At 44.9% G+C, this 27,710-nt stretch overlaps 1 protein-coding gene across 1 annotated transcript in view; it reads right to left on the bottom strand.

The window, feature by feature from the left end:
- Window positions 1-27,710, bottom strand: part of ptgfr (prostaglandin F receptor (FP)) — a 50,692-nt gene that overhangs the window by 7,156 nt on the left and 15,826 nt on the right. Inside the window, exon 2 of the mRNA XM_063065059.1 lies at window positions 24,698-25,549. Coding sequence (XP_062921129.1) covers window positions 24,698-25,480 — 783 coding nt within the window. The 5' untranslated portion in view covers window positions 25,481-25,549. The remainder of the gene's footprint in view (window positions 1-24,697; window positions 25,550-27,710) is intronic.

The following is a 27,710-nucleotide window of genomic DNA, read 5'->3' as shown; positions in this document are numbered from 1 at the left end:
GGTTCCGTGAGAGGTGACTAAGGGTTCTATGAGAGATCGTGATTTTAAAAAATAAACATTGTTTTTTGAACTTCACGCAATGCACAATGCTAGCGCTCGCAGGGGTGAGCAGTGACTGATCAGCCTCGTTAGTAATCTCATTTGCGGTCTCTCAGCCCAGTACGACAGGGCACGGTCGGACTGTGTTCATTTGGTTGAGTCCATTCTGTTATTGACGCGAGATAGGAGAGGCGTTGATAATTGGTGAACGCTGTATTGAACCGAGAAGAGGACAGTCGGCTGACAAGGAGCATGACGTCCATTTTCTGAGCATTGAATGGACTCACCCAAGTTGGGCTGTGACAGGAGTCTCCCCCCCCCCCGCCACCACAAATTACCTCCCCCAACTTGCCCTTGCCATTACCAACTGACTGATGGGAGTAAACAAACTCTGCAGGTGTGGTAGAAAATTGGCGGAAATTTTCCTTCAAAAGATGGTTGAATGTGGCGATTTTTCAAGAACAGGTGTGAGATGGAAGAGGATTCTAGGCCTAGGCCTATGGACAATTCTGATAAGGTTAGTGATGAAGAATTACAATCTTCTGAGCTACTTTACTGCAATAGTACAACAACAGACACAAAATAAGTCTGTCTTTACAATGAATGCTGCTTAACATTAGGTTTTACATGGACTGGTGATCCAAGTTGTCCTATTCCATTGTGCCTAGTCTGTGGAAAACTATAAGCACAGATTTCAGAAGCTAGGCCTATATTTGAGCCTGATCATGTTACTTAGTAAGAAAACATTTTTTTCAAAGTCTTGTATGAAAATGTGCTTTATGAGTTTTTAAGTTATGAGAAAGATTAATTTCAAGAAAGGTAAGTATGTTGCTCAGCTTAACTACCTGTCTTCTTTCAAGAAAGGCTGGCTAAAAATTCATTCTCTACTCAAAAGGGCACTAACAATTATTTTTGGATTATTATATCTTCAACTTCCTGATCACGCTAACATACCGTGAGCTGTAGATATAATAATTTTTACTCAGGGATCCCCAAGTCCTGAAAAATATTTCAAAGATTCCTCCAGGACAGAAAGGTTGAGAAAGGCTGATCTGGACCCTTCCTATTCATGTACCTGTCCAAGTACCTTTGAAACGTTATCATACCTGTCTCAATCACTTCCATTGGCAGCTCATTCCATGTACTGACCCCTACCTCCAGGTGAAACCGTTGCCCCTTGGGTTCCTATTAAATCTCTCTCCCTCACCCTAAAACATATGTCGTCCAGTTCTTGATTCCCCAGCCTTGGAAAAAAAGAACGAGTACATTTGCCTTATCTATGGCCCTAATGATTTTATAGCCCTCCATAAGATCAATGGTTCCTTAAGGTTGTCATAGCTGGGGAGGAGGGGGATAATGGGGAGAAGCTCCCACTACCTATTAAATGCTCCCAAAGGCATGTATCTCAAATAGCCTCTGACAACCAAGTCCAGCTCCTGGCCTTCATGTGTGGGTCAGTCACTACACCTGGCAGAACTGTTTCTATTGACAAGAGAAGGAGCAAAGACAGGTTACTGGTGCCTTAAAACCAGTCATTTCTGGCAGGTGATGCTCATCAGCCATGATTGGCAGCTCATCTACGAGCAGAAAAACTCTGAACTCAAATCTCTGCTGCCTTACAGCTATATCCACTCATGGGGAAGGTTTCTGGAGTAAATACTGAGGAAAAATCGAGAGCTGGAGTATCTAAGGGAGTCCTACATTGAGTTCAACATTGACTGGCAACTCCTGTGACGCCACTGGTGCCAAACTGTATCAGTCTCTGCCGTTCTTTTGGATTGACGGAGACAGAGAGCCTGCTACATGGGCTCTCTTATGTTGTGCTGCCCTGGCTTGTGTGTCACATAGATCTCTCGGACACAATATCCATGGTTAATTTTTTATATTTATTTCTTGACATACAGCACAGAACAGGCCCTTCCAGTCCTTTGAGCCGCACCCGCCCATCAATGCCCCGATTTAATCCTAGCCTAATCACAATACAATTTACAATAACCAATTAACCTACCAATTGGTACATCCTTGGACTGAGGAAGGAAACCGACGTGGTCCCAAGGAGAACGTACAGGCAGTGGTGGGAATTAAACCCGGGTCACTGATACTGTAAAATGTTGTTTTGATCACTACACTACCACGCCATCAACCCCCCCAACTCCCATTTGTTGATAACGCAGCAAGGAACAGGGCCCACTTTGTTAAAGTTTGAGACACGCATATATACAATACAATCAACAACATATGTCAGAAGTCTTGTGTGAAAATACCTCATAAAGCCCTCGAGGCGAAGTTAACAAAGACAAAAGAGGTATGATTCTAAACCACCAAATACTAACAGATCGGATTCCTCTCTATCATTAGTAAAGTGGTGGAACACGTCAACAATAAAGCCCTTTGACAATGAGCTGTGCTTGAATATTTAATTAGGGTTCCACCATAAACATTCAGCCAGTACTGGATGAAGAGTAGACTACTATTGCCTCACAGTTTAGATGAACTCCACCTCATATTCTGCCTCTGTAGTCACCAATCCAAAGCCATGAACATTGATTTCTCTAACTTCCAGTAACCTAACTCCACCATGGATGGTGTTGGACTTGGGGTTAGTAACCCCTTCCTGTAAACAGCTGGAACTACAGAAATGCCGACAGAAGCTCTAAAGATCTCATCCCTGGGAGAGGAAGGATCTTCACCTAGAAGACATAATGGGCTACACCTAGGGACAACTTGATAGACTGGTCCAGGACAGAGGGCTCTGGTGAGCTGTTGTTGGCAGCCTGTGCCACTGTAGGGGAGACGGGCTTAAAGAAAGAAAGAAAGAATCATCTAGAACATGTCTTCTTCTCATTTCAATCTTCAGGGAGGAGGTTCAGGAGCCTGAAGACACACACTCAATGTTTTAGGAAGAGCCTTTTTCCCTCTACCATCAGATTTCTAAACAATCCATGAACCCACGTACACTGCCTCACATTTTGCTCTCTTTTCACACTACTTTTTTATAATCCTTATTGTAACTTATAACAATTTTTAATGCTTATTACTGTACTGCCTCTGCAAAACAACAAATTTCACAACATATGTTCACAGTTAAAGTAAATTTATTATACCATATACAACCTTTGGATTCATATTTTTGCAGGCACCCACAGGAAAATAAAAAATACAACAGAATCATTGAAAAACCACACATATTAAAGGCAGGGTCCCTGAATGGGCCTACAGGCTATGGCATCAGTTCAGCACTGAGGTGAATAAAGCCTTCCATGCCAGTCTAGGAGCCCAATGGCTGTGGGGCAATAACTCTTCCTGAACCCAGTGGTGTGGCATCCAATACTCCTTCACCTCTGACATGATGGTAGTAGCAAGAAGAGAGTGAGACAGGTCAAGCACAGGTAGATGGTAGGGGCTCAAATGGGGAGACCTAGGCTAGCACAGAGTAGTAGGGGCTGAACACTGGTTCATTTTCCACTCTCGGACCTCGACACTTTAATCTGCTTGAAGTCCATCCCAGCACACTCTTCCAGTGATGGCCCACCCTTGTCCACTTCAAGGTGCTATACCTGCATTCTTGAGAGCCAAGTTCGGCGAATCCTTCAGGAGATCATAAAATCGCTAGTTCATTTAAACAGTTTAAAAGTTAATTTGTTAAAGGGAAATTACAGGGTGCAGATTGCAGCGATCATAATTTGGAAGAAGTATATCAAGTAGAATATCTAGTAGGTTAGTGAGCTGCCACTAAAAGTCACATATATCGTCAGTGCCATCTTGTCAATTCTGAACTCCTGTCTCAGCAAGGACCTAGACCTATTGCGATTTGTCTATCGTCACAATAGGTCAACGGCAGACACAATCTCAATGGCTCTCCACACAGCTTTAGAACACCTGGACAACACAAACACCTTCATCAGGATGCTGTTCATTGACTATAGCCCAGCATTTAATACCATAATTCCCACAATCCTGATTGAGAAGTTGCAGAACATGGGTCTCTGTCCCTTCCTCTGTAATTGGATCCTTGACTTCCTAACTGGAAGACCACACTCTCTGCGGATTGGTGATAACATCTCCTTTTCGCTGATGATCAACACTGGTGCACCTCAGGGGTATGTGCTTAGCCCACTGCTATACACATGACTGTGTGGTTAGGCATAGCTCAAATACCATCTATAAATTTGCTGACGATACAACCATTGTTGGTAGAGTCTCAGGTGGTGACGAGAGGGCGTACAGGAGTGAGATATGCCAACTAGTGGAATGGTGCCACAGCAACAACCTGGCACTAATTCGTCAGTAAGACGAATGAGCTGATTGTGGACTTCAGGAAGGGTAAGACAAAGGAACACATACCAATTCTCATAGAGGGATCAGAAGTGGAGAGAGTGAGCAGCTTCAAGTTCCTGGGTGTCAAGATCTCTGAGGATCTAACCTGGTCCCAACACATTGATGTAGTCATAAAGAAGGCAAGACAGCGGCTATACTTCATTAGGAGTTTGAAGCAATTTGGCATGTCAACAAATACACTCAAAAACTTCTATAGCTGCACCATGGAGAGCATTCTGACAGGCTGCATCACTGTCTGGTATGGGGGGGGGGGGCACTGCACAGGACCGAAAGAAGCTGCAGAAGGTTGTAAATCTAGTCAGCTCCATCTTGGGCACTAGCCTACAAAGTACCCAGGACATCTTTAGGGAGTGGTGTCTCAGAAAGGCAGTGTCTATTATTAAGGACCTCCAGCAGCCAGGGCACGCCCTTTTCTCACTGTTACCATCAGGTAGGAGATACAGAGGTCTGAAGGCACATACTCAATGAGTCAGGAACAGCTTCTTCCCCTTTGCCATCCCATTGCTGAATGGACTTAGAAGCTTTGGACACTACCTTTTTTTTAATGTACAGTATTTCTGTTTTTGCACTTTTTTAATAATCTATTCAATATACGTAATTGATTTACTTGTTTATTTATTATTATTACTGATTATTTATTTATTTTTCTCTCTCTTTGCTAGATTATGTATTGCATTGAACTGCTGCTTCTAAGTTAACAAGCTACACGTCACATGCCGGTGATAATAAACCTGATTCAATTTTGATTCTGAAATAACCATCAGTTTTCAGCATATTAATGAATGTTATCCCTGACAAAAAGGCAGCCTACAGAAAATAAGACCATAAGACATAGGAGCAGATATTAGCCCATGCAACTCATTGAGTCTGCTCTGCCATTCCATTATGGCTGATTTACTATCCCTCTCAACCCCATTTTCCTGCCTTCTCCTCATAACCTTTGACTCACTGACTAATCAAGAACCTATCAACCTTTGCTTTAAATATACCCAATGACAAGGAGCTTAGAAAAATAGAGGGCTATGGGTAACCCTAGTTAATTTCTAAAATAAGTACATGTTCGGCACAGCATCGTGGGCCAAAGGGCCTGTATTGTGCTGTAGGGTTTCTATGTTTCTACGAATTGTCCTCCACAGAGATGCAATCCAATCATCTAACACCTCTCCCCGGCTTCTCCTGCAATGCCAGTATCTAATCTAATTTACTACCACATCTTGGATGCCAAAGGATTGAACCTTCTTGACCAGCCTCCTATGTGGGACCTTGTTAAATGCCTTGCTGAACTCCATGTAGACAACATCCACTGCCTGCCTTCATCAAATTCCATTTGGATTCTCCTTCATCTTGTCTGCTACAGCAACCTCGTACCTTCTTTTAGCCCTCCTGATTTATTTCTGAAGTGTTCTCTTGCATTTCTTATACCCCATAAGCACCTCATTTCTTCTTACCTCTCTATAGCAGCTATGCACCTCCTTTTTTACGTAACCAGGGCCTCAACATCTCTCAAAAACCAAGCTTCCCTAAACCTGCTATCCTAGCCCTTTATTCTGATATGCATACACAAGCTTTGTATTCTCAAACTTCCACTTTTGAAAGCCTCCCACTTACCAAATACACTTTTGCTAGTAAACAGCCTGTCCCAATTAACACTTGCCAGATCCTTACTGTCAAAATTGGCCTTTCTCCAATTTAGAATCTCAACCTGAGGACTACGTCTGTCCTTTTCCATAATTACCTTGAAACTAATGGCATTGTGATCACTCGATGCAAAGTGTTCCCCTACACAAACTTCCGTCACCTGCCCTGTCTCATTCCCTAACAAGAGATCAAGTATTGCGCACTCTCTCATTGGGACTTCTAGATAGTTAGCTGCTTCATTGATCCCAAAGGAAATTACAGTATCACAAGTAGCATCACAAGGGCACGGATCTAAATACTAGAAGGAAGTAGAAAGAATAAAAAAATAAGTTACCACAAACAGTCTAGCAGGAGGGGGGGGCGTCATTACTTCCCCGGTTACAGGTTGACTCATTATAGAGCCTAATGGTTGAGGTTAAGAATGACCTCATATAGCGCTCTTCGGAGCAGCTCAGTTGTCTTAGTTTGCTACTAAAAGTACTCCTCTGTTCAGCCAAGGTGGCCTGCAGAGGGTGAGAAACATTGTCCAGAATTGCCAGGATTTTCCATAGGGTCCTTTGTTCTACCACAGCCTCCAGTGTGTCCAGTTTGACTCCTATAACTGAACCAGCCTTCCTAATCAGTTTATTAAGCCAGTTGGCATCACCGATGTTGATGCTATTGCCTCAGCACACCACCACATAGAAGGTTGTATTGGCAACAACATTCTGGCAGAATATGTGAAGGAGAGGCCTGGATATTCCGAAGGACCTCAGTCTCCTCAGCAAGTGGAGGCAACTCTGGTCCTTCTTTTACCCAGCCTCCGTGTTGGTGTTCCACTCAAGTCTGTCATCCAGGTGCACCCCCAGCTACTTGTAGGTCCCCACCATATCTACGTCCTCACCATCAATAGTAACAGGGAGCAATGGACATGGGTACCGAGGAGATGTCAGGGGTAAGTCTTTCACACAGAGAGTGGTGGGTGCGTGGAATGCACCGCTGGTGGTAGTGGTGGAAGCGGACACTAGGGTCTTTTAAGAGTACATGGAGATTAGAAAAAGAGAGGGCTATGCGCTAGGGAAATTCTAGGCAGTTTCTAGAGTAGGTTACATGGTGCCACAACATTGTGGGCCGAAGGGCCTGTAACGTGCGGTAAATTTCTATGTTCAATGCAGGCTTAGTCTTCCTAAAGTCCATCACCACTTCCTTTGTCTTAATTATGTTGAGCTGCAGATGATTCAGCTTGCACCATTTGACGAAGTCCTCCACCAAGGCCCTGTATTCATCCTCCTGTCCTCTCTTTATACACCCAACTATTGCTGAGTCATCAGAAACTTTCTGCAGATGACATGACTCAGCGTTGTATCTAAAGTCCAAGGTATACAGGGTAAACAAGAAGTGAGCCCATACAGTCACCTGTGGGGAGCCAGTGCTGCTTATAGCCATGTTTGACATACAGCTCTGAAGCTGCACAAACTGCGGTCCGCCAGTCAGGTCGTCCATTATCCAGGATACAATGGAGGTGCGAACCTACATTGAATGGAGGGTCTTCCCCAGCAATGATGGCTAGATGGTATTAAAGGCACACGAGAGATAAAAAAAAAATGATCCTCACAGTGCTGCCCTGCTTATCCAATGGGAGTCAGCTCTGTTCAGTAGGTAGATGACAGATTCGTCGACTCCAATGTGCTCCTGGTAGGCAAACCGCAGGGGCTCAAGGGCTGATCTGACCAGGGGTCAGAGGTGAGCCAGGACCAGCCTCTCTAGTGTCATCACAATCTGTGAGATCAGAGCCACTGGACGGTAGTCATTCAAGACTTTCGGTTGGCCCATCTTGGATACTGGAACCACACATGATGTTTTCCCACACAGTCGAGACTCATTCCAGGCTGAGACTCAGATTGGAAATGCGCTGGAGAACTCCACACAGCTGCTCAGCACACTCCGTCAGTACCTTGGGGTTCACACCATCCAGTCCCATTGCTTTGCCGTGTCTGTGTTTCCCCAAAGCCCTTCTCACCTGCTCAGCAGTGAAGGTGAGTCCGTGGTGACTAAAATGATTCTATGTACAGATTAGGGAAAGTGTCTTGAACACATTTGACAAGTTCTATCCTATCTAGTCCTTTTACAGTATGGGAGTTTCTTGCAACAGTATGTGATCTCTCTACAAATTTGTTTCTCTCGGACTTTTGGGTGCTCTGTAATAAAGCCCCATTAACGTGGTCATACCTATCTTATTCCTTACTTCCACCCATAAAGCCTCAATGAACATGTTCTCCAGTCTGTCCTGACTGAGCACTGCTGTGACATTTTCCCAAACTAGTAACACCACGTCTCCTACATTAAACCCTCCTGCTCTGTCACTTCTCAAACAACAGAACCCTGGAATACTGAGCTGCCAGTCCTGCCCCTTCTGCAACCAAGTCTCACTAATGGCTACAACATCATAATTCCAGGTGTTGATCCATGCTCTAAGCTCATCTGCCTTTCCTACATTACTTTTTGCATTGAAATATATGCAGCTCAAGACATCGGTTGCACCATGCACAACCTTTTGTTTCCTGACTTTCTCAGAGGTCTTAACAACATCTGCCTCCACAACTTCTCCACTATCTGCTCTGGTACTCTGGTTCCCATCCCCCTGAAACTCTAGTTTAATCCCCCACCAGGCAGTCGTAGCAAACCTTCCCGCTAGGATATTTGTCACCCTCCAGTTTAGATGCGAGCCATCTTTTCTGCACAGGTCTCACTTTCCCTTGAAAAGAGCTCAAAGATCTAAAAAATCTGAAGACCTCCCTCCTACACAAACTCCTTAGTCATGTGTTAAGCTGTAAAATTTTCCTATTTCTGGCTTCACTAGCACGTGGCATGGGAAGCAATCCTAAGGTCACAACACTGGAGGTCGCGCCCTTTAACTTAGCACCCTGAACATACTTTGTAGAACCTCGTCCTTCTTTCTACCTATATCATTGGTATCTACGCGGATAATGACCTCTGGCTGCCCACCATCCCACTTAAAAGTGCTGAGGACTCGATCTGAGGTGGCCTGGACCCTGGCACCTGGTTGACAACTTACCATCCGGGAATCTTGTTCTCGTCCACAGAACTTCCTTTCAGTTCACCTAACATTCTTCTAAACTCCAGCAAGTACAGGCCCGGAGCCATCAAACACTTCTCACGAGAGCATTGACATGAATCTCCCTTTAACACAAGAGGTTCTGCAGATGCTGGAAATCTTGACCAGTGCTGTAGTAACTCAGTAAGGCAGGCAGCATCATGGAGAGGGGTTAGCGGTCAACATTTTGGACTGAGTCCCTTTATTAGGACTCTTCTTTACCTCTGTTACACTCTGTATGTAATCTGAAATCTCACTTTTGTCTCCTCCTGGGACTTGAGGTACAAGAAATGCTTTATTCATTAAACTGAAAGACCCCCGAGTTCTGATTTTAACTCTGCAGCTGAAACTCCATCCAAATTGTCCCATCACCAAGCATTAACTACCAGGAGTTTTCATGGTGAACTGGTTAATGACACATCATCACTGGCCATAAAGAGGAGTACAATATTTCAAGATGATTAGGCATAAGGTCTGTCAACGTAGTGTAGTGATTTACGGACAGAAGTGAGTCAGACATTCTGGGCTCAATCCTCACTCTGGGAATTGGGCCCACACAGCTGACTACCAGTGGTATAATCCAAAGGCAGATCTTTCAAAAAAAGAAAAAGAATTAACTCTATTTGTCTCATGTAAATCAAAGCATACAGTGAAATGAGTCATTTTGCATCAAGAGTTCCACAAGTGTCACTGTGCTTCAGGTGCCAACGTCGTGCGCCCACAACTCATAACGTGGGTGGAAAGCGGAGCAGCCAGAGGAAAATGCACGCAGCCACTTGGAGAACATACTAACCCCATAAAGGCAGCAGCAGGAATCGAACAGTGATCACTCGTCTCTGGCGCTGTACTAGCGTTACGCTAACTGCAACGGTACCATGTCGCCCAGAGGTTTCATACAGTTGTTTGCAGAATACTGCCATTGCGAACAGTAGAAAAGAAGAGGAACTTCTTTAGCCAGAGGGTGGAATTCATTGCTAAAAATGGTTGTGGAAGCCGAGAATGGGTTTGAGAGCAAAAATAAATCAACCGTGATTGAATGGCAAAGCAGATTTAATGGACTGAATAGCCTAATTCTGCTCCAATGTCTTATAGTCTTAATATTTTTAAGATACTTGAAACTCTGTCTGGTAGCCTCAAAGGCATGAACATCAATTTCCCTAATTTTCAGTTATTTCTCCGCCCTCGCCTTTTTCTCTTTTTTTCAGTCCTAATTCTAGATCCCCTCTCATCACTCCTCCTCACCTGCCCATCATCTCCCTCTGTTCCCTTCCTCCTTCCCTTTTCCCCCATGGTCCACTCTCCTCTCCTATCAAATTCTTCTTCACCCCACTAGCCTCCAGAGCCAGCACATTATCCTCCGCAACTTCCGCCACCTTCAACAGGACCCCACCACTAACCACATCTTTCCCTCTCCACCCCTCTCCATCTTCTGCAGGGATCGGTCCCTCCCCACGGATCTCCCACTTGGCACTTATCCCTGTAAGTGCAAGTGCTACACCTGTCCCTACACCTCATCTCTTGCCACCATTCAGGGCCCCAAACAGTCCTTCCAGGTGAGGCAACACTTCACTTGTGAGTCAGTTGGGGTCATCTATTGCATCCGGTGCTCCCGGTGCGTTCTCCTCTACATCGGTGAAACTCGACGCAGATTGGGGGACTGCTTCGTCGAGCACCTCCGCTCCGTCCGCCACAACAGACAGGATCTCCCGGTAGCCACCCACTTCAACTCTGCTTCCCATTCCCATTCAGATATGTCCATTCATGGCCTCCTCTACTGCCATGATGAGGCTAAACTCAGGTTGGAGCAGCAACACCTCATATACCGTCTAGGTAGTCTCCGCCCCTTGGTATGAACACAGAATTCTCCAACTTCCGGTAATTCCCTCCCCCTCCCTTCCTCTATCCCTATGTCACTCTGCCCCCTCCCCCAGCCGCCTATCACCTCCCTCATGGTTCCGCCTCCTTCTACTACCCATTGTGCTTTCCCCTATTCCTTCTTCACCTTTCCTGCCTATCCCCTCCCTGCCTCCCCTCCCCCACCCCTTTATCTTTCCCCTTACTGGCTTTTCACCTGGAACCTCCCAGCCTTCTCCTTCCCACCCTCCCTCCACCTTCTTTATAGGGCCTCTGCCCCTTCCCTCTTCAGTCCTGACGAAGGGTTCCGGCCCGAAACGTCGACCGATCCTTTCCACGGATGCTGCCCGACCTGCTGAGTTCGTCCAGCGTGTTGTGAGTGTTCCTTCTTCATCCCTTTACCATTTCAGCCTATCTCCTCCCAGCTTCTCACTTCATTCCCCCTTCCCCCACCCACCTCACCCAATCTCCCCATTCACCTTCTAACTTGTACTCCACCCCCCACCTTTTTCTTCCGGCTTCTTCCCCCTTCCTTTCTAGTCCTGATGAAGGTCTCACCCAAAACAATGACTGTTTATTCTCCTTCTTGCTGACCTGCTGAGTTCCTCCAGCATTTTGTGTGTGTTGCTCTGAATTTTCAGCATTTGCAAATTCTCTTGTGTTCCTGTTTTAAATTGGTTTAGTGGTGGATGCGGGTTCAATCACAACATTTAGAAGTCTGGATGAGTAAATGGAGGGGAGGGGTATGGAGGGGTATGCAGGTTGATGGGAGCAAGCCAATTAATAGTTCAGCACCAACGAGATAGGCCAAAGGGCTGGTTTCAGTGCTGTAGTGTTCGAAGACTCTATGGCAGGTAGGTTGAAAAACCTGTTACATATTCCATGAGTAAATATCCGAATTAAGTTACAACTTGATCAAATTTCACTTTTTTTTTTGCCTCAGAATCAGATTTAATATCACTGGCACGTGTCATGAAATTTTGTTGTTTTGCAGCAGCAGTACAGAGCAATTTTTTAAAAAAACTACAAATTACACTAAGAAATGAACATAGAATAGTACAGCACATTACAGGCCCTTCAGCCCACAATGTTGTGCCGACCTGAAAATCCTGCCTCCCATATAACCCCTCCACCTTAAATTCCTCCATATACCTGTCTAATAGTCTCTTAAATTTCACTAGTGCATCTGCCTCCACCACTGACTCAGGCAGTGCATTCCACGCACCAACCACTCTCTGAGTAAAAAAACCTTCCTCTAATATCCCCCTTGAACTTCCCACCCCTTACCTTAAAGCCATGTCCTCTTGTATTGAGCAGTGGTGCCCTGGGGAAGAGGCGCTGGCTATCCACTCTATCTATTCCTCCTAATATCTTGTACACCTTTATCATGTCTCCTCTCATCCTCCTTCTCTCCAAAGAGTAAAGCCCCAGCTCCATACTCTCTAAACCAGGCAGCATCCTGGTAAATCTCCTCTGTACCCTTTCCAATCCTTCCACATCCTTCCTATAGTGAGGCGACCAGAACTGGACACAGTACTCCAAGTGTGGCTTAACCAGAGTTTTACAGAGCTGCATCATTACATCGCAACTCTTAACCTCTATCCCTCGACTTATGAAAGCTAACACCCCATAAGCTTTCTTAACTACCCTATCTAGCTGTGAGGCAACTTTCAGGGATCTGTGCACATGTACCCCAAGATCCCTCTGCTCCTCCACACTACCAAGTATCCTGCCATTTACTTTGTACTCTGCCTTGGAGTTTGTCCTTCCAAAGTGTACCACCTCACACTTCTCCGGGTTGAACTCCATCTGCCACTTCTCAGCCCACTTCTGCATATCAATGTCTCTCTGCAATCTTCGACAATCCTTTACACTATCTACAACACCACCAACCTTTGTGTCGTCTGCAAACTTGCCAACCCACCCTTCTACCCCCACATCCAGGTCGTTAATAAAAATCACGAAAAGTAGAGGTCCCAGAACAGATCCTTGTGGGACACCACTAGTCACAATCCTCCAATCTGAATGTACTCCCTCCACTACGACCATCTACCTTCTGCAGGCAAGCCAATTCTGAATCCACCTGGCCAAACTTCCCTGGATCCCATGCCTTCTGACTTTCTGAATAAGCCTACTGTGTGGAACCTTGTCAAATACCTTACTAAAATCCATATAGATCATATCCACTGCACTACCCTCATCTATATGCCTGGTCACCCCCTCAAAGAACTCTATCAGGCTTGATAGACACGATCTGCCCTTCACAAAGCCATGCTGACTGTCCCTGATCAGACCATGATTCTCTAAATGCCCATAGATCCTATCTCTAAGAATCTTTTCCAACAGCTTTCCCACCACAGACGTAAGGCTCACTAGTCTATAATTACCCGGACTATCCCTACTACCTTTTTTGAACAAGGGGACAACATTCGCCTCCCTCCAATCCTCCGGTACCATTATCGTGGATAACCAGGACGTAAAGATCCTAGCCAGAGGGTCAGCAATCTCTTCCTTCGCCTCGTGGAGCAGCCTGGGGAACATCCCGTCAGGCCCCGGGAACTTATCCGCCCTAATGCATTTTAACAACTCCAACACATCCTCTCCCTTAATATCAACATGCTCCAGAACATCAACCTCACTCATATTGTCCTCACCACCATCAAGTTCCCTCTCATTGGTGAATACCGAAGAGAAGTATTCATTGAGGACCTCGCTCATTTCCACAGCCTCCAGGCACATCTTCCCACCTTTATCTCTAATCGGTCCTACCTTCACTCTTGCCATCCTTTTGTTCTTCACATAATTGAAGAATGCCTTGGGTTTTTCCTTTACCCTACTCGCCAAGGCCTTCTCATGCCCCCTTCTTGCTCTTCTCAGCCCCTTCTTAAGCTCCTTTCTTGCTGCCCTATATTCCTCAATAGAACCATCTGATCCCTGCTTCCTAAACCTCATGTATGCTGCCTTCTTCCACCTGACTAGATTTTCCATGTATGAAAATAAAGTAGATTCTGGTTAATTGGGACACATCAGAACCAGTATATTTTGGCCCAATTAAGCAGCTGCCTGAATGAGCCGAAGTTTCATGAGAATAATTTAAAAGGTATAAAAAAGACAAACCACCATTTAATGTTTAAGATGGAGCTGACAATACAGGGCAATATTTCACAGGCAGCTCACAAAACTATTAGCTATTCTATACGAAATATACCTCTTCTAGACTATGACCTCTGCAATCCATAGGCTGCAATGTTCCTTTGGGAGCTGCGCTTTTGAACCGCCTGAACGTACTGGCATTTTTGCGGTCAACTGAAGGATTCAGCAAACTGGACTTCCGAGAATGCAGGCACGCCAAGGCTCACCATTGCCAGGGCAGACTTCAGCCAGATTGAAGTGATGGGGCCCAGACCAAAAAGTGAGAAACAATATATAGCCAATTTAACCGCTGAGCCGGATTAAAGATTAAGGTGTTGATGCTGAGGGCAGAGAATGACCGGTGAGCTCCTGGACTGGCTTCACCTGCCTCAGCACTAAATAGGCTCCACCGCTGTGGCCTGTAGCCATTGGATTGCTCCTTCACTCGCCTTAGGGCTGAACTCTATTTTTTCTTTTTCAAACATTGGATACTTTTTGTCGGTCTTTGCTGAGTGGGTTTTTTTTCTGGATTCTGTTGTATTTTGTTCTGCAAATGCCTGCAAGGTGAATCTCAAGGTTGTATATAAGACCATAAGATATAGGAGCAGAAATAGGCCATTTGGTCCATTGAGTCTACTCCAGTATTTCATCATGGCTAATCCATTTTTCCTCTCAGCCCCAATCTCTTGCCTTCCCCCCGGTATCCCTTCATGCCCTGACCAATCAAAAATCTATCAACCTCTGCTATATATAAATAAAGACTAGGCCTGTGCATCAAATTCCATAGATTCACCAATCTCTAGCTAAAGAAATTCCTCGTCATCTCCCTTCAAAAAGGACTCCCCTCTATTCTGTAACTGTGTCCTCTGGTCTTAGAGAGTCCTACCATAGGAAACATCCTCTCCACATCCACTCTATCAAGGCCTTTCACCATTCAATAGGTTTCAATGAGGCCATCCCTCATTCTTCTGCATCCCTATGAATAAAGGCCTAAAGCCATAAAATGACCACAGAATTTCCTCTATTAAACCCAGAATGTAGGGTGTTTTGTTCACTGGAAAACAATTTTAGAAGTCCTAAGCTTGTGGTAAGGCAGTGCAGAAATAATTTTTTCTTTCAGCTGATTCACTAAGGTCTTACTGTTGTATAAAACCATAAGACAATAAAATATAGGAGCATAATTAGGCCATTTTGCCCATTGAGTCCGCTCCATAATTTCACCACAACTTATCCATTTTTCCTCTCAGTCCCAATCTCCTGCCTTCTCCCCATATACCTTCATGCACCCACCAATCAAAATTCTATCAATCTCTGCCTTAAATATACCGTAAGACCATAAGACATAGGAGCAGAATTAGGCTATTTGGCCCATCAAGTCTGCTCTGCCATTAATTTCATCATGGCTGATCCAATTTCCTGCCTTCTCCCTGTATAAATTCATGGCCTGACCAGTAAAGAATCATATATCTAATGACTTTGTCTCGACTTCCGCCCGTGGCAACAAATTCCACAGTTTAACCACACTCTGGTTAAAGAAATTCCTCCTCAACTCCATCCCAAAGGGACACCCCTCTATTCTGAAGCTGTATCCTCTGGTCTTAGTCTCCTCCACCATGGGAAACATCCTCGCTATATCCATTCTATCAAAGCCTTTCAACATTTGATAGTTTCAATAAGGTTACCCCTCATTCTTCTGAATTCCAGTGAATACATTAAACACTCTTCAATCCCAGAATCATTTTCATGAACATCCTTTGAACACCTCCAATGTCAGCACATCCTTTCTAAGATAAGGGGCCCAAAACTGCTCACAATACTCCAAGTGAGGCCTCACCAGTACTTTATAAAGCCTCAACTTTACATCCTTGCTTTTATATTTTGGTCCTCTTGAGATGAATACTAACTGCACATTTGCCTTCCTCGCCACTGACTCAACCAGCAAATGAACATTTAGGGAACTCTGCAAGAGGACTCCGAACTCCCTCTGCACCTCAGAATTGAGAATTTTCTCTCCATTTAGAAGAGTCTACCCTTTTACTTCTTCTACCAAAGTATACAACCATACAATTCCCGACACTGTATTTCATCTGCTATTTCTTTGCCCATTCTCCTAATCTGTCTAAGTCCTTCTGTAGCCTCTCTGCTTCCTCAAAGCTACTTGCCCCTCCACCTATTTCCGTATCGTCTGCAAATTTTGCAACAAAGCCCTAAATTCTGTCATCCAAGTCAATGACATATAACATAAAAAGAAGCAGAATTTGTATGTTCCTGTCAGGGTTAAAGGCAAGGTGAATAGGAATAAGGAACCTTGGTTCTCAAGGGATATTGCAACTCTGATAAAGAAGAAGAGGGAGTTGTATGACGCGTATAGGAAGCAGGGAGTAAATCAGGCGCTTGAGGAGTATAAGAAGTGCAAGAAAATACTTAAGAAAGAAATCAGGAGGGCTAAAAGAAGACATGAGGTTGCCTTGGCAGTCAAAGTGAAGGATAATCCAAAGAGCTTTTACATTTATATTAAGAGCAAAAGGATTGTGAGGGATAAAATTGGTCCTCTTGAAGATCAGAGTGGTCGGCTATGTGCGGAATCAAAGGAAATGGGGGAGATCTTAAATAGAAGCAACATACATCAAAGTTGCTGGTGAACGCAGCAGGCCAAGCAGCATCTATAGGAAGAGGCACAGTCGACGTTTCAGGCCGAGACCCTTCGTCAGGACTAACTGAAGGAAGAGTGAGTAAGGGATTTGAAAGCTGGAGGGGGAGGGGGAGATGCAAAATGATAGGAGAAGACAGGAGGGGGAGGGATAGAGCCGAGAGCTAGACAGGTGATAGGCAAAAGGGGATACGAGAGGATCATGGGACAGGAGGTCCGGGAAGAAAGACAAGGGGGGGGGTGACCCAGAGGATGGGCAAGAGGTATATTCAGAGGGACAGAGGGAGAAAAAGGAGAGTGAGAGAAAGAATGTGTGCATAAAAATGAGTAACAGATGGGGTACGAGGGGGAGGTGGGGCCTTAGCAGAAGTTAGAGAAGTCAATGTTCATGCCATCAGGTTGGAGGCTACCCAGACGGAATATAAGGTGTTGTTCCTCCAACCTGAGTGTGGCTTCATCTTTACAGTAGAGGAGGCCGTGGATAGACATGTCAGAATGGGAATGGGATGTGGAATTAAAATATGTGGCCACTGGGAGATCCTGCTTTCTCTGGCGGACAGAGCGTAGATGTTCAGCAAAGCGGTCTCCCAGTTTGCGTCGGGTCTCACCAATATATAAAAGGCCACATCAGGAGCACCGGACGCAGTATATCACCCCAGTCGACTCACAGGTGAAGTGATGCCTCACCTGGAAGGACTGTTTGGGGCCCTGAATGGTGGTAAGGGAGGAAGTGTAAGGGCATGTGTAGCACTTGTTCGGCTTACACGGATAAGTGCCAGGAGGGAGATCAGTGGGGAGGGATGGGGGAGACGAATGGACAAGGGAGTTGTGTAGGGAGCGATCCCTGCGGAATGCAGAGAGAGGGGGGGAGGGAAAGATGTGCTTACTGGTGGGATCCCATTGGAGTTCACGCATGCAGAACTCGTTGACTTTATTAACTTTGCCTCCAACTTTCACCCTGCCCTCAAGTTTACCTGGTCCATTTCCGACACCTCCCTCCCCTTTCTAGATCTTTCTGTCTCTGTCTCTGGAGACAGCTTATCCACTGATGTCTACTATAAGCCTACTGACTCTCACAGCTATCTGGACTATTCCTCTTCTCACCCTGTCTCTTGCAAAAACGCCATCCCCTTCTCGCAATTCCTCCGTCTCCGCCGCATCTGCTCTCAGGATGAGGCTTTTCATTCTAGGATGAGGGAGATGTCTTCATTTTTTAAAGAAAGGGGCTTCCCTTCCTCCACTATCAACTCTGCTCTTAAACGCATCTCCCCCATTTCACGTACATCTGCTCTCACTCCATCCTCCCACCACCCCACTAGGAATAGGGTTCCCCTGGTCCTCACCTACCACCCCACCAGCCTCCGGGTCCAACATATTATTCTCCGTAACTTCCGCCACCTCCAACGGGATCCCACCACTAAGCACATCTTTCCCTCCCCTCCCTCTCTGCATTCCGCAGGGATCGCTCCCTACACAACTCCCTTGTCCATTCGTCCCCCCCATCCCTCCCCACTGATCTCCCTCCTGGCACTTATCCGTGTAAGCGGAACAAGTGCTACACATGCCCTTACACTTCCTCCCTTACCACCATTCAGGGCCCCAAACAGTCCTTCCAGGTGAGGCATCACTTCACCTGTGAGTCGACTGGGGTGATATACTGCGTCCGGTGCTCCCGATGTGGCCTTTTATATATTGGTGAGACCCAACGCAGACTGGGAGACCGCTTTGCTGAACATCTACGCTCTGTCCGCCAGAGAAAGCAGGATCTCCCAGTGGCCACACATTTTAATTCCACATCCCATTCCCATTCTGACATGTCTATCCACGGCCTCCTCTACTGTAAAGATGAAGCCACACTCAGGTTGGAGGAACAACACCTTATATTCCGTCTGGGTAGCCTCCAACCTGATGGCACGAACATTGACTTCTCTAACTTCCACTAAGGCCCCACCTCCCCCTCATACCCCATCTGTTACTCATTTTTATGCACACATTCTTTCTCTCACTCTCCTTTTTCTCCCTCTGTCCCTCTGAATATACCTCTTGCCGATCCTCTGGGTCACCCCCCCCCTGTCTTTCTTCCCGGACCTCCTGTCCCATGATTCTCTCGTATCCCCTTTTGCCTATCACCTGTCCAGCTCTCGGCTCTATCCCTCCCCCTCCTGTCTTCTCCTATCATTTTGCATCTCCCCCTCCCCCTCCAGCTTTCAAATTCCTTACTCACTCTTCCTTCAGTTAGTCCTGACGAAGGGTCTCGGCCTGAAACGTCGACTGCGCCTCTTCCTATAGATGCTGCCTGGCCTGCTGCGTTCACCAGCAACTTTGATGTATGAAGCTTGAATTTCCAGCATCTGCAGAATTCCTGTTGAGATCTTAAATAGGTTTTTTTGCGTCTGTGTTTACTAAGGAAACTGGCATGAAGTCTATGGAGTTAAGGGAAACAAGTAGTGAGATCATGGAAACTGTATAGATCGAAAAGGAGGAGGTCCTTGCTGTCTTGAGGAAAATTAAAGTGGATAAATCCCCGGGACCTGACAGGGTGTTCCCTCGGACCTTGAAGGAGACTAGTGTTGAAATTGCAGGGGCCCTGGCAGAAGTATTTAAAATGTCGCTGTCTACAGGTGAGGTGCCGGAGGATTGGAGAGTGGCTCATGTTGTTCCGTTGTTTAAAAAAGGATCGAAAAGTAATCCGGGAAATTATATGCCAGTAAGTTTAACGTCGGTAGTAGGTAAGTTATTGTAGGGAGTACTAAGAGACAGAATCTACAAGCACTTGGATAGACAGGGACTTATTCGAGAGAGTCAACATGGCTTTGTGTGTGGTAGGTCATGTTTGACCAATCTGTTGGTGTTTTTCGAGGAGGTTACCAGGAAAGTGGATGAAGGGAAGGCAGTGGATATTGTCTACATGGACTTCAGTAAGGCCTTTGACAAGGTCCCGCATGGGAGGTTAGTTAGGAAAATTCAGTCGCTAGTTATACATGGAGAGGTGGTAAATTGAATTAGACATTGGCTCGATGGAAGAAGCCAGAGAGTGGTGGTAGAGAATTGCTTCTCTCAGTGGAGGCCTGTGACTAGTGGTGTGCCACAGGGATCAGTGCTGGGTCCGTTGTTATTTGTCATCTATATCAATGATCTGGATGATAATGTGGTAAATTGGATCAGCAAGTTTGCTGATGATACAAAGATTGGAGGTGTAGTGGACAGTGAGGAAGGTTTTCAGAGCCTGCAGAGGTACTTGGACCAGCTGGAAAAATGGGCTGAAAAATGGCAGATGGAGTTTAATACTGACAAAGGTGAGGTATTGCACGTTGCAAGGACAAACCAAGGTAGAACATTAACCAGGGTTAATGGTAAGGCACTGAGGAGTGCAGTGGAACAGAGGGATCTGGGAATACAGATACAAAATTCCCTAAAAGTGGCGTCACAGGTAGATAGGGTCGTAAAGAGAGCTTTTGGTACATTAGCCTTTATTAATCAAAGTATTGAGTATAAGAGCTGGAATGTTATGATGAGGTTGTATAAGGCATTGGTGAGGCTGAATCTGGAGTATTGTGTTCAGTTTTGGTCACCAAATTACAGGAAGGATATAAATAACGTTGAAAGAGTGCAGAGAAGGTTTACAAGGATGTTGCCGGGACTTGAGAAACTCAGTTACAGAGAAAGGTTGAATAGGTTGGGACCTTATTCCCTGGAGCGTAGAAGAATGAGGGGAGATTTGATAGAGGTATATAAAATTATGATGGGTATAGATAAAGTGAATGCAAGCAGGTTTTTTCCACTGAGGCAAGGGGAGTAAAAAACCAGAGGACATGGGTTTAGGGTGAGGGGGGGAAAAGTTTAAAGGGAACATTGGGGGGGCTTCTTCACACAGAGAGTGGTGGGAGTATGGAATGAGCTGCCAGACGAGGTGGTAAATGCGGGTTCTTTTTTAACATTTAAGAATAAATTGGACAGATACATGGATGGGAGGGGCATGGAGGGATATGGTCCATGTGCAGGTCAGTGGGACTAGGCAGAAAATGGTTTGGCACAGCCAAGAAGGGCCAAAGGGCCTGTTTCTGTGCTGTAGTTTCTATGGTTTCTAAGCAGTCCCAACACAGACCCCTGCGGAACACCACTAGTCACTGGCAGCCAACCAGAGATGGCTCTCTCTATTCCCACTTTTTGCCTCCTGCCAATCAACCACCGCTTTATCCATGCTAAACTCATTCCTGTAATACCATGGGCTCTTAACTTGTTAAGCAGCCTCATGTGTAGCACCTTGACAAAAGGCTTCTGAGAATCCAAGTACATAATATCAACAGATTCTCCGTTGTCTATCCTAATTTTTATTTCTTCAAAGGATTCCAGCAGATTTGTCAGGCAAGATTTTCCCTTAAGGAAAGCATGCTGACTATGCCCTGTTTTATCATGGGCCTCCACGTACCCTGAAACCACATCCATAAGCATTCTTCTAGGGTGCATCATAACCTGGTATGGAAGTTGTCCTGTCCAAGACCGAAAGAAGCTGCAGAAGATTGTGAACACGGCGCAGCACATCACACAAACTAATCTTCCGTCCGTGGACTCACTTTACACCGCATGCTGTCGGGGCAGTGCTGCCAGGATAATCAAGGACACGACCCACCCAGCCGACACACTTTTCGTCCCTCTTCCCTCCGGGAGAAGGCTCAGGAGCTTGAAGACTCGTACAGCCAGATTTGGGAACAGCTTCTTTCCAACTGTGATAAGACTGCTGAACGAATCCTGACCCGGATCTGGGCCGTCCCCTCCAAATATCCGGACCTGCCTCTCGGTTTTTTTGCACTACCTTACTTCCCATTTTTCTATTTTCTATTTATGATTTATAGTTTAAATTTTTAACATTTACTAATTGTAACTATTTTTAATATCTTTAATATTTAATATTTGTAATCAAGGGAGTGTGAAGCACAGGATCAAATATCGCTGTGATGATTGTACATTCTAGTACCAATTCTTTGGCGACAATAAAGTATAAAGTATAACAATCAACTTCAACATCTTCCCATCCACTGAGGTCAGACTAACTGGCCTATAATTTCCTTTCTTCTGACTCTCTCCCTTTTTGAAGAGTGGAGTGACATTTTCTAATTTTCCAGTTTTCAAGAACCATTCCAGAATCTAGTGATCCTTGAAAGATCATTACTACTGCCTTCCCAATCTCTTCAGCCACCTCTTTCGGAATCCTGGCGTGTACACAATCTGGTCTACATGACTTAACTATCTTCAGATCCTTCAGTTTCCAAGGAACCTTCGCTCTAGTTATGGTAACTTCATACACTTCATGACCCCTGTCACCTGGAACTTCCAACATACTGCTCGTGTCTTCCACAGTGAAAACTGATGCAAAATACATTTTCAGTTTGTCCACCATTTCCTTGTCCCTCTCCAGCATTGTTTTCCAACAGTCTGATATCTACTCTCCCTTCTCCTTACACTTTATGTATCTGAAGAAACTTTGGGTATCCTCTTTAATATTATTATCTACCTTATTGTTGTATTCCATCTTTAACTTCTTAATTACATTTTTAGTTGCCTTCTGTTGGTTTTAAAAGCTTCCCAATCCTCTAACATCCCAGTAACCTTTGTTCTATTGTATGCCCTCTCTTTGGCTTTTATGTTGGCTTTGACGTTATGTGTTAGCCATGGTTGTGTCATCTTTCCTTTTGAATACTTCTTCCCCTTCGAGGTGTATATATCCTGTGCCTTCCAAATTGCTTCCAGAAATTCCAGCCATTGCTGCTCTGCCAGTGTTCTTTTCCAATCAATTCTGGCAAACTCCTCTTTTATGCCGCTGTAATTTCCTTTACTCCACTATAATACTGATACATCTGGCTTTAGCTTCTCCTTCTCAAATTTCAGGGTGAATTTGATGATATTATGATCTCTTACCCAAGGGTTCTTTTACCTGAAACTCTCTAATCAATTCTGATTCAGTGCACAACACCCAATCCAGAATAGCTAGTCCTCTAGTGGACTCAACCACAAGCTGCTCTAAAAAGCCTTCTCATAGCCACTCTAGAAATCCCCCTCCTGTAATCCAGCATCCACTATCATCAGCCTCTCCTTGCTTGGAGTCTCAAGACACATTATATTTGTTTATAAACCACTACCTCAACCACATAATTTTCTGAGCAGCAATGAAGTTCTATTCTTAAGTTTGTTCTATTATTTAGTCTGTGAATATTCAGAATTCAATATAGAACATTGAAAACTACAGGCCCTTCTGCTGACCTATTAACCTATTCTAAGGTTAATCTAAACCTTCCCTCCCACATAACCCTCCATTTTGCTATCATCCATGTGCCTATCTAAGAGGCTCTTCAATGTCCTCAATGTTTCTACCTCTATCACCTCCACTGCCAAGGCATTCCACACGTCCACTACTCTCTACAACTCCACTCCAAAGAGAAAAGGCCTAACTTGCTCTACCTTTCCTCAATAAGACATGCTCTCTAATCCAGGCAGCATCCTGGTAAATCTCCTCTGGACCTCTCTGAAACTTCCCATATCCTTCCTATAATGAGGCAACCAGAACTGAACACAATAATTTAAATGTGGTCGAACTGGAGTTTTATAGAGCAGGCTTTTGAACTCAATCCCCTGACTAATGAAGGGCAACTCACCAAATGACTTCTTAACCACCTGATCAACTTGCACAGCACATATGAGGGTCTATGGATTTGGGCTCTAACAATCCTCTGTTCCTCCACACTGCTAAGAATCCTTCTATCATCCCTGTCTTCGAGTGTGTATCACTTCACACTTGTGGTTTGAACGTCATCTTCTTCACAGAGTAGTTAAAAATAAACCAGAGAACATGTTTAAGACTGATCTATCTCCAGAACTAGATAGCATGGCACAAAACCAGGTGGAAGATATCTGGATGAAGTTGATTTATGCTACGTATGATGAACATGTGGGAAAGACTGGTTTAGGGAATCATTGGAATTCGTTATAGTCACTGCCAATTCAGTGATTTTCCTTCCACGTCCTTCTGTAATGAGGTAGCTAGAACTGAAAGGACTATTTCCTTGCTGTACAGAGTGTATGGGTGTCCTGGGAGGGATATCACCTCCAGTGAAGGGGCAGCTCACTCACCTTTGGTCCCCACTGGACACATACCTCTCACCTGTGGCTCCAAGTAGGTGTTTGCGTGCGACAGCAGCCACACCCTAGTACTGCAGGCTAAACCAGGTGAAGGTAGCCAGCAGGTGAGATAGGGACATGCCCATCCTAGCACGTGAAGTCAGCTCCAACAGAGCAGCCAAATAGGATCTACAGTGAGATCCGGGAAAACCGGTTTGACCAAGCTTTGTAGAGAGCAAAGGGCATGACAGGAAGTCAGGGTTGTCATAGTAACCAAGCAAGACCCCAGTTGTGATGACTACTCGTACCACTGGACCCAGACTTCTGAGGTTGAGAGAGTGGGACTAACCCAGTGCAATGGCTTTTCCAACTTTAAAAAATCTGCACAAGTTTCCTGTCATTGTTGAATATGATAGACATCCATCACAACTCTATGACTCTCGCTGTGCGGCCATTGAAAAAAATTGGAGTCAAATATTTAGTGCTTATAAATATTTGGAGTCAGATATTTATTACTTATTAACTTCTTTAATATTAATATTAATAATATTAACTTCTTTACTCAGAGAGTGGTAGCTGTGTGGAACGAGCTTCCAGCAGAAGTGGTTGAGGCAGGTTCAATGTTATCGTTTAAAGTTAAATTGGATAGATATATGGACAGGAAAGGAATGGAGGGTTATGGGCTGAGTGCAGGTCGGTGGGACTAGGAGAGAGTAAGAGTTCGGCACAGACTAGAAGGGCCGAGATGGCCTGTTTCCGTGCTGTAATTGTTATATGGTTATATTTGGAAACAAACACTTAATATTTAAAAATTAGAAATAGAGGATACAATATCTTACCAAGAATGGACCCCAGCAGACACAGGAGACACACATAATGGTCACCAGCTGTACCAACATTTCCACATGCTGAGACTTTCCTTTCCTGTGGGACTTGCTCTTCACACAGGCTCTCACCAAAGTGATGCCACTAATTATGTTACACACCAAGCAGGTGCCAAGGGAGCTCAACCCCAGCAAGGAGAACAGGAGCAGAATCCCGCTTTCTTTCCCAAAGGAGACGCCTTCTGTTTTTATAAAGCACCAGGTATGGGTACACTGAACTGTATATTCTCCGATGTGCAGGTTGGGCAGCAGAGCGATGCACAGTGCAAACAACCAGGTGAATCCCAGGATGAACTTGGCGCAACGGGTGGTCATCTTGGTTGAGTGGAGGAAAGGATGCGTGATGCCCAGGCACCGCTCAAATGCCATGACGCTGCCCAGGAACAAGGCAGAGAGACCAAAGAAAACCATGCAGGTCCCTAAAATAGAGCAGAGATACCCAGAGGGGTCAAGCTTCTCCCAGTCCCTGTCCAGGGCATACACTCTGACTGTTATGGCCCCAGCAATGACATGACCCAAGCAATCCGTGAAGACTAGTCCGCTGGCAAACAGGAGGAATGCAGCTCTCCATTTTTGCCGAAATCTTTTGTAGGCCTTCACCAGAATCACAAAGGCAATGCTGTTGGATAATATCCCCGTGCTCATGAAGATAATTGGGAAGGTGACTGATACAGAGTTTTTTGTACAAACAGACCCATTGGAGCTGGGATCAGTAGAACTATTGTTGGCCTCAGACATCGTTCAGAAGAGATCCATTGAGGATGGTTCACCAAAATCCATGTTGTAGCATTCTTCCAGCCCAGGGCTCTGAAAGTGAGACACAGTATTAGCAAGCCTGGCATTGGAGAAGGGTGAGGATAATGACCAGTTTCAGAGCGTTGGTTGGTACCTTCAGCATCACACCAGCTCTGGAGTCTCAAAAGATTAGATGTTCAAAATTCAAATTAAATTTATTATCAAAATGAACCCATGTACACTACCTTGCTATTTTTCTCTTTTTTTTTTGCACTATTTATTTAATTTATAGCTTTATTATTATGTCTTGTAATGTACTCCTGCCACAAACAACAAATGCCAGTGATATGATTCTGACACTGTGAGATGCATTTTCTTGTGGGCATTCAAGCAGATATAAGGGAGCACAATAGAATCAATGAAGAATTGTATACAAACAACGACAGACAAACAGCCAATGTGCAAAAGAAGGCAAATTGTGTAAATACAAAAAGAAAAACAAAATAATAAAAGTAATATTGAGAACATGTGTTGTAGAGCCCTTGAAAGCCCATAGGTTGTGAAATCAATTCAGTGTTGGGATGAGTGAAGTTATCTACGCTGTTTCTGGAGTTCCCTACCACCCATCCCAATCTCCCTGACCCACTCGCATCAGGAAGGAGGTACAGGAGCATCAGGACTAGGACTGCCAGACTGAGTAACAGCTTCTTCCCTCAGGCTGTGAGACTAATGAATACCCTGCCACCACCGAGGTCTCTTCACTAAGACAGCGAGCTGTTTACTGTTTACCTGTGCTTCCCAATTCACATGCATTTTTAATTATATTTTATGAACATATCTGTGCTAATTTGTTGTCTTATGTGCTGTGAATGATATACTAATTATAGGTGCACCATGGTACAGAAGAACGTTGTTTCATTTGGTCAGATGACAATAAACTTAAACTTGAACTTGAGCCTGACGGATGAGGGGTAATAACTATTCCTGAACCTACTGGTGTGGAGCCCAAGGCTCCTATATCTCCTTCTCAATGGTAGCAGCGAGAAGAGAGCATGGCCTGGATGTGGGGGTCTTTGATGATCCTTTCCTGTGACAGTTCTCCTTATGGATGTGTTCAGTGGTGGGGAGGACATTTCCTGTGATGGGCCGGGCTGTATCCGCTACTTTTTGTCGGCTCAGACAACATCTGTGAAGGGAAATAGACAGTCAACATTTCAGGTCAAGACCCTTCATCTGGACTCTTGCCCAATATACCACAAGCACGATCTAAATGCAGCACAGCTTGGTATAGCAACTGCTCTGCACGTGACTGCAAGAAACTGCAGAGAGACGTATACACAGCTCAGCACATCACAGGAACCAGCCTACCCTCTGCGGACTCTCTCTACACTTCCTACTGCCTCAGTAAAGCAGGCAACAGAATCAAAGACCCCACCCACCGCGGACATTCTCTCATCTCAACTCTCCAATCAGGCACAAGATAAAAAAGCCTAAAAGCATGTACCTCCAGGCTCAAGGACAGCTTCTACCCCACTGTTATCAAATTCCTGAAGGGACCTTTTGTTTGATAGGATGGACTCTTGACCTCACAATCTTCCCTTGTTATGATCTTGCACTTTATTATTCTTCTCTCTCTCTGCACATTGGGTGGTGGTCTTTTTGTTTAAATTGGGTTCATTCAGGTTTTGTAGCTGCCTGTAAGCAGACGAATCTCAAAGTTGTATAAATTATACATACTTTGATAATAAATGTACTTTGAACCTACACTCCACTTCCTCCAGAATTTTGTGTGTGTTATTCTGCCCTTCTTCTGTAGCTGTTACACTTTATTCCGCATCGTTATTGTTCTGCCTCAATGCACTGTGTAATGATCTGGCCTGTAAGAACAGTTTGCAAGAAAGACAAGCTTTTCACTGTTTCGTGGTACATATGACAATAATAAACCAATACCGACACATCCACCCCACCTTTGGAAGCATCATCAAGAAGGCAACATCTAGCATCACAAATCCCCACAACCCAGGCCACCTTCCTATAGCTACCATCGGGCAAGGAGTCCCACACCACCAGGTTCAAGAACGGCTACTCCTCCTCACCATTTGGTTCTTAAACCAATTGGCATAACCCTAATCACTAAATTTAGCAACACCATAACCATTTTGATAAGTCTTCACTAAGATAGACAACAGGAATTCTGCAGATGCTGGAAATTCAAGCAACACACATCAAAGTT

The sequence above is a fragment of the Mobula hypostoma genome, chromosome 12, assembly GCF_963921235.1.
Source record: "Mobula hypostoma chromosome 12, sMobHyp1.1, whole genome shotgun sequence".
NCBI lineage: Eukaryota > Metazoa > Chordata > Chondrichthyes > Myliobatiformes > Myliobatidae > Mobula > Mobula hypostoma.
This window is presented reverse-complemented; position numbering and strand designations above follow the sequence as displayed.